This window comes from Perognathus longimembris, chromosome 7 (genome assembly GCF_023159225.1).
Source record: "Perognathus longimembris pacificus isolate PPM17 chromosome 7, ASM2315922v1, whole genome shotgun sequence".
In the NCBI taxonomy this organism is placed as follows: Eukaryota; Metazoa; Chordata; class Mammalia; order Rodentia; family Heteromyidae; genus Perognathus; species Perognathus longimembris.
Window position 1 is genome coordinate 38,448,007 of NC_063167.1, and position 16,470 is coordinate 38,464,476.

Consider the following 16,470-nt stretch of genomic DNA (forward strand, 5'->3'; position numbering starts at 1 on the left):
GTTTCCTCTCATTTCTCTGCTTGCAGGCTGAGAAGCCACATAGTGTGGCAACAAATAAGGCAACTAAGAAGGGTGGGTGCTAGGCCCATCTGACCTCTCCTGATATTTCTCTGTGTATGGTTGGATCAGTGGCAAAATCTTTCTAAAAGCTTGAAACAGATTGATTATAACCCACCTCAGAAATCCAATACTGTGCTAGCCGCTTAGGATTCCCTTCTACAACACAGTGAGATGCTGGGGTATTGCAATACAAAGATTGATATAATCTCCAGTCAATGTTGCCAGGAAGTTTCAAGTACAATGCCTAGAAAGCTCCTGTCAGCCATACTGAATGCATAAAAATAAAGGCACTCACAGAAGCCTGAATAGATTCCAAGAACAGAGCTGAGCCTGGGTGATAGGCCACACTCCTGTCACCCATGTCTGACCTGGAGACAAACTTTTGGAACAACTTAGAACTGCCCTGAAGTGCAGCCAGAGGCATTCACTTATACTAAAGCTACTTTTTTTTTTTTTTTTGGCATTCCTGGGGCTTGAACTCAGGGCTTGAGCACTGTCCCTGGCTTCTTTTTGTTCAAAGCTAGCACTCTACCACTTGACCCACAGAGCTACTTCTGGCTTTTTCTAAATATGTGATGTTGAGGAATTGAACCCAGGGCATCATGTATACAAGGCAAGTACTCTACCACTAGGCCATATTCTCAGTCCTACAGCTACTTTTTTTTATTCCAGAAAAGAAAGTGAGCAACTGTTCTCTTCAGCTTCAGCCTACTTTATCCATTCTCTGGGACCCCATTTAATGTGGTGCCTTTTCAGCCATGCACCAGAAGGATAGTAACTTACCCACTTGCCAGAGTGCCGATTGCCCAGTATTGGTCCATTTCCTGCTGACACTTTTTATAAATCCTTTTACAGTTTGCCTCATCTGACTGGTCCCCACAGTCGTTGTCCCCATTGCAGAGGAGCCTGCGGTTTATGCACCTCCCTGAGATGGAGAAAGGAGCTTGTCAGTCCTCATTACACAGTCACATGGCTGCTTTTGCACCACTAGGGGACAGACATGTTGCTGGGTATTAATGCTCATTTTAGTCCTCATATATCAGGAGAGATTGGTAATGGCACTGGTTTATGCTCCTTACCCAACTGCTCCCCATGTGCCTGGGGTTGTATTCCTAAGAACACTTTGGGGAGAGATTAATTGGAATCAGTCTGTAGGCAGAGAAAGGCAAAGCGCCTAATGATAAACCAGGACCAAGCATTGGGATGGGAGGGACATTGCTTCCCCAGAGGCTGGGAACAGGTGGGTGTGGAGAAGCACAGGAACAGCTGGGCCACCTTGGATGTGCTTCCTCATCTCCCTGTCTCGGTGCTCTCATCCCTCATGGAGAAGTTATCATATCTAACCCACATGGCCACAGGGATTTGAGTGAGTAAATAAAATAGTACTGATTAATAGGGCAGTACTGTGAACTGTGACCATTGCTATGGTGAGTGGTTTTTGAAGGTCAAGCACACATTGCTAATAAAAGGTTGTGGTAGGACTGGAAATTTTAAAGGGTCTATTTGTGAATTCTTTCCCCTAATGCCCACTGCCTTCGGCACCATGGCCAGTTGTGCAACTTTTGCTTTCTTTCCCCACTTACTTGACTTCCCTTTCTTATTTGCATATTATTAGGGGCTATTGGAGAGGTAGCTCTACTTCTTTAGACACACCAGGTCATTTTTAACAAATATTCTCTGATGTAAAAGGCAGAAAAATAACAATCTGCTCTCCAAATGTTTCTTACAAGGCATTTAAACAAAAGCCTGCATGAATAACCATTATGGCTCTGGCCAGAATCATGGAACATTGGCCATCATGAGCCCATGGATACACTGTAAAAAGTCTCTCGAATTTATTGGATAGGATTTTACATTTGCAATAAGCCCTAGAAATTGCTTGAAGAATCCCTATCTCTTTTCTGTGAGGTCCCAGTGCACAATCCACAAGGGTACAGTGAATGTGGAGAATTGCAATTCCCTATCTAGATAACTTAGGTCAAAGTATCCTTATTTTTGCAAGAGTCTTGAAAAAAAAAGAAGCATATATTCCCTTGCTTCAGCTAAATGGATGAATTGGAACAACATGTGTTTAGTTCTGCAGTGGGTAATTACTCATTTGTGTGCCTTTTCCATTTTCTCTCTGTTCAAATCTTCTCATTGTCTTCTCCTTTTGATAATCAATAATTTCTATTGACTATTTTTCTGGACTTGGTTATACATAAAAACAAATGACAGGGACACATATCCAAAGATCATTCAAATAAAGCTTCTTTAAAGTAATAGTAATCACACTACTTAACTGTCTTAGTTTGTCACATCATACTGAACCCTAGGGTCTGAGAGACCTCCAAACAGAACTAGCAGTTTACATCTGGCTTTCAGACCCATTATGTCACTGATGCTTCTAATGAATTTGTAAGGCACTAATATCATTTCGAATTTTCTACCAACAGAATCAAAATAATGATTATTCATAGATCACCAAGTAAAGGAGAGTCCTTAGCCAGGACTTTGGATTCTACCACTAATACTTTTTATGTCAGCAAATGAAAACTGAACTTGTGAGTTTCTAACTGCTGCTCTTCCATGAATCTCCATTTCTTAGACTGTAAGGTAGATATAGGGATGGCTTGGGTAACAGTGCCTATGAAAGATGAGAAGTTTTGGGACTAGAAGTCCTCATGACCTGCTACAATACCCTGATCAAGAACACAACATGGGCTATACCCCCATCACTGTGTGCTAAAGTTTCCTTCACGGGCTATCCCCTTCCATTCCTATGCCCTTCCGTACCTGTCTGTGCACACACAAAGCCTTCACATCGCACCTGACTTCGGCATGGTCTGCTGGTAACACAGTTTTCCACTTCCTTGTCAGGGTAGTTGCATGGTTCCCCATGGAACTGAGAGGGCCGGAGCAAGTAGGCATGTCTGTACTATAGCACAGAGAAGTAAGGTGAGGCATGGGCAGGTCCTCAGGAACAGAGGGATGCTGTATACAAATGATTCTCAGCCAGGATACAGGCTTCGGGAGAACAAGGAATTATCTGACTGCTGCTCTCTCAGTCCTTGTACTTGCTTCATTCTATATACCAAAGGGTCTATTTGCCTCACTGTTTCCCCAGGTGAATTGAGAGCTCTCTTAGGCTGTGACCTTGTCTTTAATCTCTGTGCTGCAGTGATCCATCAACGTTTGCTGAGTCTGGAAAAGTCATGGGCTTTTGAGCCAGTGGACTCATGCAGCTAGTTCACAGACAGAAACAACAAAACATGACCTCTCAGCATAATTACTCCAGTGGGTTGATTCATGCATTCTCATTTATTCCTCAATAGCATATCAAAAATGAAAAAAATGTGCTTTAAAGCCACAATTGACTCTGTAACATTCTAGTTATGTGGTATTGGGCAAGTACCTTAATGGTTATGAGTCTCAATTACTCATCTATAAACTGGGAAGAATTAATTACCTAAATATACTGTTTGGAATTTAAATTACATATATTATATATGACATTTGTTCTATATAACATTATTTAGTTGCATAGTTATTATATAACCATAATCAGTTATATTATGCATGGTATATAGTCTATATCACCTTTTCTATTATTGATGTTTTCACTAATCAGTACTCACATATCTCTGTGTTTCTGTTCATTCTGAAAATATTGATTGAGTTATTCACACTCACATTGAAAGGGGGAGGTGTTGTTTTTGCCTGCATGTGTGTTGTTTGATTTTAGCCATGATCCTACTCTCTACCCTGCCTTTAAGAGTATTGCCATGGACACTTGGTGATGATAACACAGTGAAATGGGTGCATGGCAGAACTACAGAGTGCTCTGAAAGCTTCAAGTGGAATTCTCAAAGCCTAGGAGATGGTGAGAGGATTCAAGGAGAAATAACAGTGAGTCTGATACTTGAAAGCTGAGAAAAATCATCAGGATGTAGAAAGTAAGTTTGAGAGAGGTAGAGAAGGGCAATGTATATCATGGACACGGATGATGTTACTAAAGCCAAAACTGCGAGAATAAAAGAATGTTTCTTATTCTATAAGAGAAAGAAAGAAATGAAAAAAAGACAAAAGAAGGAAGGAAGGAAAGAAAGAAGGAAGAAAGGAAGGAAGGAAGGAAGGAATGAATGAAGGAAGGAAGGAAGGAAGGAAGGAAGAGAGGGAGGGAGGGAGGGAGGAAGGAAGGGAGGGAGGGAGGGAGGAGGAAGGAAGGAAGAAAGGGAGGGAGGGAGGAAGGAGGAAGGAAGGAAGAAAGGGAGGGAGGGAGGAAGGAGGAAGGAAGGAAGAAAGGGAGGGAGGGAGGAAGGAAGGAAGGAAGGAAGGAAGGAAGGAAGGAAGGAAGGAAGGAAGGAAGGAAGGAAGGAAGGACTCCTCCTGGTTGGAGAGACAAGCACAGGCAATAGAGGGAATGGAGTGTAGAGATAGACAGGGAAGGTTAACACAGGGATCTATATTTTGTAAAGGTGACATGACAGATGAAGAAATCTGAGTGCTAACCGCAATCAAAAAATGAAGTCAAAGCAGAATCATAGCTCTTCCACAGAATGACATATTAGCAAGTCATAGTTACTACTTATACGTTACTGTACTCCAGGCTCTGGAAATTAAAAACAAGAAAGAAACCTAGGTCAGTATTCAGCCATGCACACACCTTTGTAATTCCAGGCCATCTTTAGAAGGTACAGACCATTAGAACAGGGCTATAGCCTCTAAAGAAAAAATAACCCCCAGATAAATTAAATATAGAAGGAATGCAACTCAAAATAATAATGGACATGTGTGGACAAGCCAATAGCTAATCATGTTAAATGGGGAAAAATCTAAAAGTATTTCTTCAGAAATCTGGAACAAAACAGCACATCTACTGATATTCAAAATAGTGCTGGAAGTCTGGATAAGCTGATTTTACACACACACACACACACACTCTCTCTCTCTCTCACACACACACACACACAAATATGTATGTATATATGTATACAGAGGCCACTATGCTATTGGTGGAACCAATAAATCAGTAAAATTGCTGGACACAAAAACCAACATTCAAAAATTGATAGCATTTTTGTATATCCAAATATATAGGCTGGAGAAGAAATTTCAAATGCAATCGATTCTTTATGCCCACAAAGTAATAAAACACCTAGGGATAAATTTAACTAAGGAAATGAAAAATATCTATAACAAAATTTAAGTAAACATGTGCTTATGGATTTGAAGAATTAATAATGTGAAGATATCCATAATAACCAATGTATTCCACCAATTCAGTCAGTCCCCTATCAAAATGCCAGTGATACAGGACTTCAAAAGGAATCACAAAGTTCATATGGAACTACCAAGGATTCAGAATAGCCAAAGCATTCTTGAGTAAAGAAGAGCAAAGCTAGGAACATCATAATTCCTCACTTCAAAACATACTACAAAGCTATTATAATCAAAACAACACAGGGATGGCATAAAAACAGGTACATAGACCAATGCAACAGAATAAAAGTAATCCAGAAATTAATCTACATATGCTTGCTCACTGTTTTTCAAAAAGGTAGCAGAAGCAGACATTCTAGAAAGGATAATACTTATTACTAAGTTGTGCAGAGAATGAAATTCAGTCTTACCATATCAAAAATCAATTCATAAACTGATCAATTGAATGCAAACTCCTTTGTGTAAGTACTTAAAGATAATAAAAGTATATTTTTAAAAAGAAAAACTATCGGGCTGGGGATATAGCCTAGTGGCAAGAGTGCCTGCCTCGGATACACGAGGCCCTAGGTTCGATTCCCCAGCACCACATATACAGAAAACGGCCAGAAGCGGCGCTGTGGCTCAAGTGGCAGAGTGGGAAGAAGCCAGGGACAGTGCTCAGGCCCTGAGTCCAAGGCCCAGGACTGGCCAAAAAAAAAAAAAAGAAAAACTATCGAAACTCAAAATGAATCAAAAACCTGTATATAACAGCCCAAACTATTAAGATAATAGAAGAAAACACAAGATAAACACTTTAAGGTACAAATAAATGATTTTTTATAAGATCTGAATACCACTGGCAACAAAAGCAAATCCACGAAATGAGATTATCCCAAAGAATCTCCACAACAATAGAAACAATCAAAAGTGCTAGGAGACAAACTAAAGAATAGGAGAAAATATTTGCAAACTACTCATCTAGCAAGGGGTTAATATTTTAACACACACACACACACACACACACACACACACACACACACGACTCAGCAGCAAAAAAATGAAGTCCTAAAGAATCAGATTTAAAATAGGCAATCTATATCGATACCTCTCAACTGCTGATCTATGAATGGTAAGGCAGCAGAGAAAGGGGGAATTCTTGCACACTGGTGGGAATGTACAGTAACTAATATGGTCTCAAAAACAAACAGAACCACTATATGACCCAGCACTTCCAATATCAGGTATATATGTGCAAAGGCAATGAAATAATTATGTGAAAAAGACACCCACACCCTATGCTTATTGCAACACTATTCACTAGACAGTAATCCAAGCTATGGCTCCAACCAAGATGTCTGCCACAAGAGGAAAACTCAAAACCGTGATACCAATTATAATGAGACATTATTGAGCTTTAAAAATTTGAAATCTTGTCCTCGGTTGAGTGGTTAGAATTCAGTGACATTATGTCAAGCGAAATAAAGCAGGGGCAGAAAGATATTTCCACTCCTTTGTAGATGCTTACAAAGTTGATGTCATAAAAGCAGAGTAGGATAGAAGTAAAAGGAAAAATGTGGGCTAGAGATAACCAGAGTCCTCGAAGAGGACTGGAGAGAGAGGGATAAAAAGAGGATGGTTAAAGCCCTACATGGGACCACATTCTGTAGCACTGTCAAATAACTGAAGTCTATGATAATTAATTATACAATCCGGTGTAACTAGGGAGATGAGTTTGAAGTCTTCCAACACCTCAGCACAGAAAGGTCCATGTCTGAAGGAATGGCAACGCTAATTATCCTGATCTGATCATCACACATGGTATATAGGGATCAACTTGTAATATCCTACTTCATAATGAGAGAAAACACAATATGTGGGAGAACAACAATAAAGCTACACACATACAAAAGAAGGCTGTGAGAAGACTAGACCCAGCTTCCCAAGTCAAACTGTGTTGTTGGAAAATGGTGGGAATGATGGAGGAAATATATCCCAAGCCTGGGGTTAAGACATTAGTGGAAATTTTACCTGATGCCCATGCAGAGGAGGACAATCCTGATGGAGAGAGTCTACAACCAGCTCTGAGGTGTTCTGGCCGGCTATCCCATATAGAGTCTTCTTGGCTTATTGTGCAGCTGAAGCAATTATCCAGATAATTGGATCAATGTTGATAACTTCAGCAAGAAAACCGACTCTGAGAATGGAATGATCCTGCTTGGCTCTTCTCATTGATCCAATTAACTGTGTAATTGTCCTGGGCCTACCTTCACAGCCTCTTTAGACTCCTAGTCCTGACAGGCTTGGTTTTCTCAGGAGCTAGGGGGAACAGCAACAATTCTTTATTCTCTGACACTTCTGCTTATGCTCCAGGCTGGGATCCTGGGCCGGCCCTCAGGATAGGGGAGGCTGAAGGACAAACACTGCAGAGACTGTGGCTTCATTGGCAGGAAAGCAAACAAGGAACCTACTAGGTAGCCTTAGCACAGGAAAATAGGGACCTTGTTTAAAAAAACAAAAACAAAAAAAACTTGTGAAAATTGGCTTAATCTAACTAGAAGTGGGTTTGGGGAGCAGTCGAGGAAGGCTCCTCAAAAGTGGTAGATAGCCCTGATTAGAATATTATAATAGGTTGCTGTCAGTCAGTGAAGGCAATGGACTTGGAAAAGCAGATTAAACAAGGGAGAGCAACATGGCTGGGAAGAATGCAAGTGCTCAGTAGTTTAGGCTGGGAATACAAGCCAGAATAAGTCTAGCATGAGCTTTGACTTGGCTCTCAGCATCATGGGTAGATGTCAGATGCAGCAACTTTCTGGAAGATTCCCTAGCTAACACCATGAAAGCATGCTGGAGGCAGGAAGTCCAATTGGGAAGCACTAAAAAGACCCAAAGCAATTGGCTCGGGCATTGGTGTCAGAAAAAAAAAAAAAAAAAAAGAATTGTTACTATCTCCCTATCTCCAAAGGGATTTGACTGCTACTTGAAAGTGAGGTAGAAGAAGAGTCATTAACAAAATCCAGCATCTTTGAAGGCCTCCTGTGTACCAGACACCTTTGACCTTGGCCAGTCCTACTGAGGAACTGGCCAATCCTAGAGGACTAGCACACTCCCAGGCCCGGGTGCTTACCCTCTTCTTCTGACAAGGGTCACATGCAGTCCAGGAAGACCAACTGGATAGCTCACAGTCAATGGGCATCTGGGAGACATCCACACTCCGCACCTGTCTGCTCTTAGCAAGGCTACTGTTGACTGTATTTGACTCAAGAGATTGTGGTCTTTGTTCTCTACAAAGTCATCATAAAGAAGAGAGTGAAGGGTCAGAAGGACAGAAAGGACATATACCTCCAGCCATGTCTCCATCCATCCACTCTGCTCCTTCAGAATTCTGATATAAGCTAATTCATCTAATAAGTACCTGTAAGTGCCTCACATTATGACTACTGAAGTCAAAGGAGCAATGAACTAGGCCCATTAACAAATGGATTATTTCTGTATATTTTCCCCCAGTGTGAGCTTCACTTTTCTCATATTGATGGTCAGGTTAAACATACTTACCTCATAAGGCTATTTCTGAAATTAAAAAATGATTGTCTGTGGGAAAACAACACACACACAAACCCCTATGCTGTCACTGGGCCTCTGTTTAGTACTCTGGATAATGAGAAATTTGGCTACTTTGTCTTTAAGGTGCTTTTACATGTAAGAATCTGCGATGTCAAATGGTATTTCCCACAGGTTTGGGTCAGCGACCTTACATTATGTATCTAAAACCAAACAACTACTAAACATTAAAAGGTCTAAAATAGACCTCTCATTGGATCACAATAGCTCAAAAGCTATGTATGTATGATCATATAAGACAAGGATAAGCAAACTCTATTGTTGACGTTATATTTAAAGTTCTAGGTGAATTTCCTTTGGCGTATGCCACATGGTTACTGTATATGTTTTTGGTACACTGGGTATTGTATATATGCCTACCTGATCTAGGGAAGGGAAAGAAAAACAAGGTGTAAGATATCACAAGAAATGTACTCACTGCCCTATTATGTAACTGTTCCCCTTTTGCATAACACCTTGTCAACAAAATTTAATTAATAAATAAAAAAAATTTTAAAAATAAAATATGAATAAAAAAGATTCTGCAAAGTATACGCTGAGAACCATTAATATTGGGGACATTTGCTCCTGAAGATTCAAAGAGATGAAAGTCACAGGTTCTGCCTTATGAAATCTGTTGGTGTTAGATTAAGAAAAGAGAGATGTGCCTAACATCTGAAATCCATGGGGCTTTACCCACTAGGCAATGGGATGGATAGAGAGTGCTAGGTAAATGGATGGATTTGGAGAGAGTGATAGAGGATGAAAAAGTTTAAGTTGGTGCTGGTGTACAGTTTGAATGCATGAGTAGGTGAAGATACAGAAGGAAAGGACTTCTGTTGGGAAAGATCTTTGAGGTTTGCTGCATTCCATGTATGCACAAATGCACCATCAATACAGAATAATTCAGTATGCAGTTCCTACAAGAACTTAGACCTTTGGAAGAGAGCTCTGTCTTAGAGAAACAGATGTGAACATGAATAGCTATGGAAGAAGATGAGACTGCTCTTGAGGGGAGAGGCAGGACAAAGAAAAGCCCTCCAGGAGCTTAGGAACCACAGTAGAACTGAGGGAGCTCATGCCAGGTCAGGCCAGGGAGTGGAGAGTCTTTGGAGGTAATCAGAGTGAGGAAACACCACATGACAGATGAGTCCACCTGCAGAGCAGCCAATCCCCCTGAGCCTATAAAGTAAAGCAATGTTTCTTTCTGTTGAGCCACTGGAACACAATGGGGCAAGAGTAAATGTGTGCACAGTGCTATTTAATCTTCTTAAACCTCCAGTCTCTCCTTTCTATGACAAGATGGGGGTACTTCAATTCTAGTTTTCTTCCACCTGAGTACATTGCACAGTAAGATCCATTGTGTTGTGGGTGTAAGCCTGTAAAGGAGACAAGAAGAAAACCGTAGTGCTAGATATTTCGCTGTGCTCTTCTTGGTCTTTACAGCAGTGATAGAAAGCACCACAGAACATTGTCACCAACACAGCTGTTGGAATAATTCAAAAAATGGTGACAAGTCCAACATCCTTCAGCTGGTATGCAATAGTGCTGGAGTCTGTGTCTATAGAGTATCACTAAAGCATTTGGACACATGCTCTAGTGGCAACATTGAATTGGACCACTATCCATCCCCTTCTTTTATTCCTGCATCTTCTTATTCCTGAGTCCTTGCATCTAAGATAGAGTTATTAGGTAGAGCATCACAAAGTTTTCACAGTCAAATAATACAGGATGTCATTCCAAACAAGGTAATTAACGGTGTATTCTCACTTGGCAAAAAAAAATCCTTAAAAATAACAAAAAGTGGCAAATATTAATTATAGTGAAATCCATCTCCATGACTACCCCAGGGACCAGTAAAAAATCAATTCCTAGTGAAGTTGGACTTTTAACGAAAGGTCAAAGACTCCTGGAAACCACAGGTGAATACTTAAAAATGGCTACTTGCGGCAGGACAGTACCCACCAGTGGGAGGCCTAAGAATGGACTCCTAGCTAATAATTTGCCAGGTTTGACAAAAACAATGTTGTCTGTGATTTGGCTTCCCCTAAGTATGTATTTGACAGCTCTGCAGGGTAGCCTCTTCCTATTTCAACTATCAGCTCCACTGTCGGGTTTATTTTATTTTATTTTTTCAACCCAATTGGGCCCACAGCAGAGTCTGAGTAGATAAGTAATGCACTCACTAGCTATTAAGAGTCACAATTATTTTCCTCTCCAAGATTTGCAAGGATGTTAATGGGCAAGATGATCACTTACAGAAAGAACTTGGTAAGAAGTAGTTATAACCACCAGATCTCTCATTTTTGTACCCAATTTTCATTATGGAGGTGGCAATATAATGAAGTAATCAGCAGGATAAATCGTATGTTTGTAAATTACATTGGATAAAATGCATGAAGTTTATTAGTACTACAGAAGGCAAATCTAAAGGGAAAGCTAGCATTTAGTCTCATCTTCAGTCCCTGAGAATTGTACAGAGGCTGGGTCTAGTGAAAGCCTCTGTGTAAGGTTACAGACGCCTTTCATCCTGATGAATCTACAGAAATGAACCCTCCTGACATTTTGACCAACTGTCTTGACTTCTGTCATTCATAATCCTCTGTATATTTTTCACTTTGAAAAACTATGCCTAGGGAAGCACAAAAAGTAAAGTCATGAATACTGTGTACTCACCCTCATATTGATGATTATTGGTGTTTTGGTATATTTGCTTTAAGTTTCTTTAAATTAATTTTCACTATAAATTAAACATCTGTATTCTACACCAGTTCCTACTCTATTGACTTCCCTCCTCTTCATAGGGAATGACTGTTAAGAATTTGGGGTGCGCCCTTCTAGTCTGTTTTTTTCATAGGCATGCATATACTGTATGACTTATTGCTCTTGTGAGTGTTCCTTCTACTGTACTTTTTGCTTTTGCAACTTATGTCTGCCAGTCACACCGTTGCATTCCGGAGGTCTATCCTTATAGACTCAAAAATAGCTCTGGTTCATTTCTTTTATCTGTATATTCTACTCTAGGACATACATTGCATGTAGTTGATTCCCTTTCTTTTATAAAGGACATTTATATTTTTCCAATGTATTGCAGTCACATATAACGCTACAATAATCTCCTTGTCCAAGACCTTGCACATGTGCTCTCTCTATATAAGATCTGCAAAGAATTTGCCTTTTGGGGGGGTGCATGAAATGCCATGGCTAGTATTGTGGAATATTTCACTGAGCCAGAGTCCCACACTTTGTCTCAAATAGCCATCTCTGACCAAAATAAAGATAGATCCATCAAGTAGAGCAGGATTAGGTCAGCAGTAAATTCCAAGCCATCAGCTCATATAGATGGGGTGCATCAATATGTTTTGGCTTTCTGTAGAAATGCCCTGACACAACAACTTTCTTGTCACACTCAATTTGTTAGGCAGCTGCACCCCTTTGCATACAGCATCTTACTCTTTGCTAGAAGGGGGAAGCTTCTGGGTGGCAGGTTTTTAATTTCTCTTCTTACTGCCACTTTCTGTGGTAAACATGAATTTAAAGCCACATCTCTAGGGATAGAGAAACAGCATGAGAATCCAGCACAACAGATCTATCATGCAGGTGGAGAGAGGCAGAAAGATGCGGAGAGAATACAGGAGTTCTGCCAGCAGCCTTCTCTACAAAATATTGGATTTTATCTGGGCGCTGATGGCTTACTCCTGTAATCCTCAGCTAAAGTCTGAGGATCACAGTTTATATCCAGCCTGGGCAGGAACATTTGTGAAACTCTTATCTCCAATAATACAGCAAAAAGACAAAAGTGGAGCTGTGGTTCAAATGGTAGAGTGCCAGCCTTGGGTAAAAAATACCAAGGGACTGCTTCTAAGTGATAAGACCAAGCTCCAGTATTAGTGTGCACGCGCACGCGCATGCGCACGCACACACACACATACACACACACACACACGATTTCAATCTCTATTTGGTAACAGCTACATGATCTCCCTGAGCCTTAGGTATCCTTTCTGTAAAACTGTAAATAATAGTGCCTCCCTCAAATAGCAGTAGAGAATGAGAGCCAAGTGTGTAAGTACCTGGTACAGAGTAGGCATCAATCATCATTAATAGGTCTTAAGACATTGTGACTTAATTGGAAGAGTAAACGAAAATAAGTAAGTTCCTTAGTTCATAAGGAGGTGTCAGCTTTTTCTATTCCAGAACCAAACATTTTCCCTCTTCTTAATAACTGAAATTCAAACACAGATTGTGTTCAGGACTGGGTCATAGGATAGGGATCGACAGTGGAGATCTGCACATTAAGCCTGGATTCAGGTAAAGGTTGGAGGCTCAATGAGCAGGAATGAATCTTTCCTCCTTCCTAAGGATCATTTGTTTCTCTCAACAGTGAACATAGAAGCTCATATGCTTCATCTCCAGAACATAGTTGCGAAGTCTTTCAGCTAGCACTCTACCCACCCTGGAACTTCACTCCCTGCCTCAGAGGGAACTTCCTATACATAAATTCTATTGTGTTGCTGCTTTACCTCAAGCCTTTGATGGCTCACCATTGCTGAACAGGAATGGGGGACATATGGCCCTCGGTCCATAGAATGTCTACAAAATCATTTGGCATATGATGGGACAGACACATACATTACTCCCCATGTGCCTGTATTGATAATTTTGAATGATAGTATTATAAACATTCATCCTTGCAAGGAAAAAGGCTTCCCACCACTGGCAGGCAGAAGACAAAGTTCAGACTCCTAAGCTGCTTCTTCCTGTTCTGCTTCATCTCAGCCTGTGCTCAAGGCTACTGAAATGCACCTGAAACCTTGGGGACATGCCAGGCTCCCTCATACCTCCATGCCTTTGTTCATGCTATTCCTTCTGCCTGGCACAACTTTCATCCTTTTCTTGACTCCATGCCTGGGAGTGCTAAAACTTCTGCTACAATAGTCCAGGTGGTATATGTTCACACACTGTCATTCTTCCTGAGAACATGAGCTTGCTGTGCCTTGTCTATCTATGTATTCTCAGAGATACACAAGAGGCTGTGCACAGAGGCTCAGTGCTGTAGAGAGGGTTGTGATGGTTCTCTTAAGCCCCCTGCTCTTGGCACAACTCCTCAGGTCTTATATGTATCTCTGCATATATAGCATACACAAGAGAAAGGCCAGAGCATCTTTGGGCTAATCTGAAGATCTTGCTAATCCTAATAGTGTTTATTTGAATGTCCAGTGAGAAGTGAAGTGACAGTCCAAGTCTCAGGGGAGATTTCTAATGAGGCTGATGGGCCACAAGGCGCTGCTCATGCTAAAACAAAGGGCTGTATACAGGGAACATTTTTGGAATAATCAAAAGGAAAAGCATTAAGTATCTTCCCACAGTGGTGCTCACAAGCAGGTATGGGATGCTCAAGTGCTTTGGCATCTTGTGGTAGGGATGGATTCTCACATACCAGGAAGGGTCTCCAAATTGCCAAATCGCTGGCATCTTTTCCATTGGAAACCCATGTTAGACAGTCTGAGGCCCCACTGAGATAATTCCTTTAGCTTGTTTTGTAGCCTATCAATAGAGACTTAAAATAATTAAATAAATCAGATAGTTGACTGCTGGGAACAAATACTTGGAAGAGCAAGAAGCAGGGAGTAAAGGGGAAAGAGAGAAGTGGGAGAGAAAGGGGGAGCCCTGATGAGGGGGAGGGGCTGTTGAGTCACTCTCCCACATTAAAATCATTCAGATGAATTGGCCCTTAAAAAAAACAACATACAGCCAAACTTCTTTTGCATAGATTCAGACAAAGCTTTGTTCAGCATACAAAACAAGCATCCTATTCTTCTCAGTATGACAAAATGCATTTAAACATGTCAGTTTTTTAAGGGCACTTTTGTTGAAATCAGCCACTGAGTTCAGCCACAATTCAAAGGGAGCTGTTGATATTATTTTAGATGCATGCAAACTGCTTCAGGAGATGTTCCTTATTCCATGGGCATGTGACAAAGACTTTGTCAGCATTAGGAAGTTCCCGTCCCCCTCCCCCGCCCCCATATCCTAAGACTGACTGATCAGGGAATTATTTGTCACTTACCTGGAGCCAGGCAAACTGAGACAACCCAGGGCAGCACTAAGAAGAAACACCTCTGCCAGAGCCCTCCAAAACCACGTCCCTCTCTTCATGTTCTCTATGTGACTGAAGTTCAGCAGAAGTTCCCAGATCCAAGGAAAGCCAACACAGCCAGTGCTAGTGTCCGTTTCTGTCCACCAAGCAGAGCAAACAGCTCAGCAAAGCAAACAGGATACACCAACGCCTGGAGCCTTCATAGACTTTGCACAAATAGAAATGTATCTGTGCTGCTACAATAAGAATGATGAGAACTCTGCAGTGACCTGGCTTATATTCCTATGTAATGATGCTGGGGGAAGCAGTAGAGACAACAGTCTGTAAGGACTGCTTGTGGCTCAACCAAGTAATTCCTCTGCCATTAACTAAAATCAAATGAGAAAATTGTTCTATTCCGGTGCCTCAGCTTCTTTACCTACAAAGTAGTGAAAATTAAATAAGTTACTAAAGAAAAGTGCTGAGCACAGACCCGGGTTGAACTCTCAGACATTAGAGCTGTTCTTACTAGGTAGAACACAGGATTTGCAGCTAGATGGGTCCCGGATTGAATCCTAGTTTTGCCTTTTCCTAGCTATGTCATTTTGAACAGGATTATAGATCCTATCTACCCTTGTCCTTCCTCAGGCTAAGCACAGGTAAGGCCTGACTCATAGGCCTTGTGAGTCAGGCCTGTGTTATCTGAGCTTTTTATTGTCCTGGACACTTCACAGATTCATCTGCCCAGCTTCCCTCATTACATTGACTCAAAGCAAAAAAACCCCAAGAACTCCCCATTGGAGTATTCTTGAAAGAGGAGACTCCAAACAAACATTCTGCTAGGAGAAATGCTTTCCAGATAGACTAGAAGTGACATCAATGGTCTCACATGGCAGTCCCAGTTTTCAGTATCACCGATTCCGATAGTGCATCTTATGGTGCAGAGCACAGGGCTGATGTGAAAAGCATCTGTCAAACTGGGAGGTAATATGCAAATGACCAAGACTGTCAAAAGATATCTTCCTGATATTCTAGAGTGAACAAAGTAGAGTCCAAACTGCATTTACCAACTCAACCTCCAACCTAAAAAGGGCTACAGCAACATTCTTTTTTTTTTTTTTTTTTTTTTTTTTTTGGCCAGTCCTGGGCCTTGGACTCAGGGCCTGAGTACCATCCCTGGCTTCTTCCCACTCAAGGCTAGCACTCTGCCACCTGAGCCACAGCGCCTCTTCTGGCTGTTTTCCATATTTGTGTGCTTCATGTGTAGGAGGCAAGCACTCTTGCCACTAGGCCATATTCCCAGCCCCTACAGCAACACTCTTGTTGCTGTTAAAATGTTGAGTGTGGGTGAGGAAACTTGGAGGGACAAGTGATATACAGTGAGTGAAAGGGGACTACAGAAAGGACTTTGTGGTCCTTGTATGATCAGCAACTTGCATCATTTAAGATCCAGTTTCTTCATCTGTAGAAATAGGTGATGATTCATGAATACCTTCTTCATAAGGTTAAGGTGAGAAGGCATAAAACACAAAGCCCCTACCTCCTTCCTGACA

General features: G+C 41.2%; 1 protein-coding gene across 3 annotated transcripts in view; it reads right to left on the reverse strand.

Moving 5' to 3' along the window:
- C8b (complement C8 beta chain) overlaps positions 1-14,997 on the reverse strand; it is a 37,066-nt gene extending 22,069 nt beyond the window's left edge. For 2 of the 3 annotated variants that reach the window (XM_048349925.1, XM_048349924.1), the window contains exons 1-5: positions 14,909-14,997; positions 11,626-11,634; positions 8,366-8,513; positions 2,836-2,977; positions 844-985 (exon numbers count right to left, since the gene is read on the reverse strand). In XM_048349925.1, coding sequence (XP_048205882.1) covers positions 844-985; positions 2,836-2,977; positions 8,366-8,513; positions 11,626-11,634; positions 14,909-14,997 — 530 coding nt within the window. Of the gene's footprint in view, positions 1-843; positions 986-2,835; positions 2,978-8,365; positions 8,523-11,625; positions 11,635-14,908 lie in introns of all 3 variants that reach the window. The other variant, XM_048349923.1, reaches the window with a different exon arrangement.
- Positions 14,998-16,470: the final 1,473 nt, after the last annotated feature.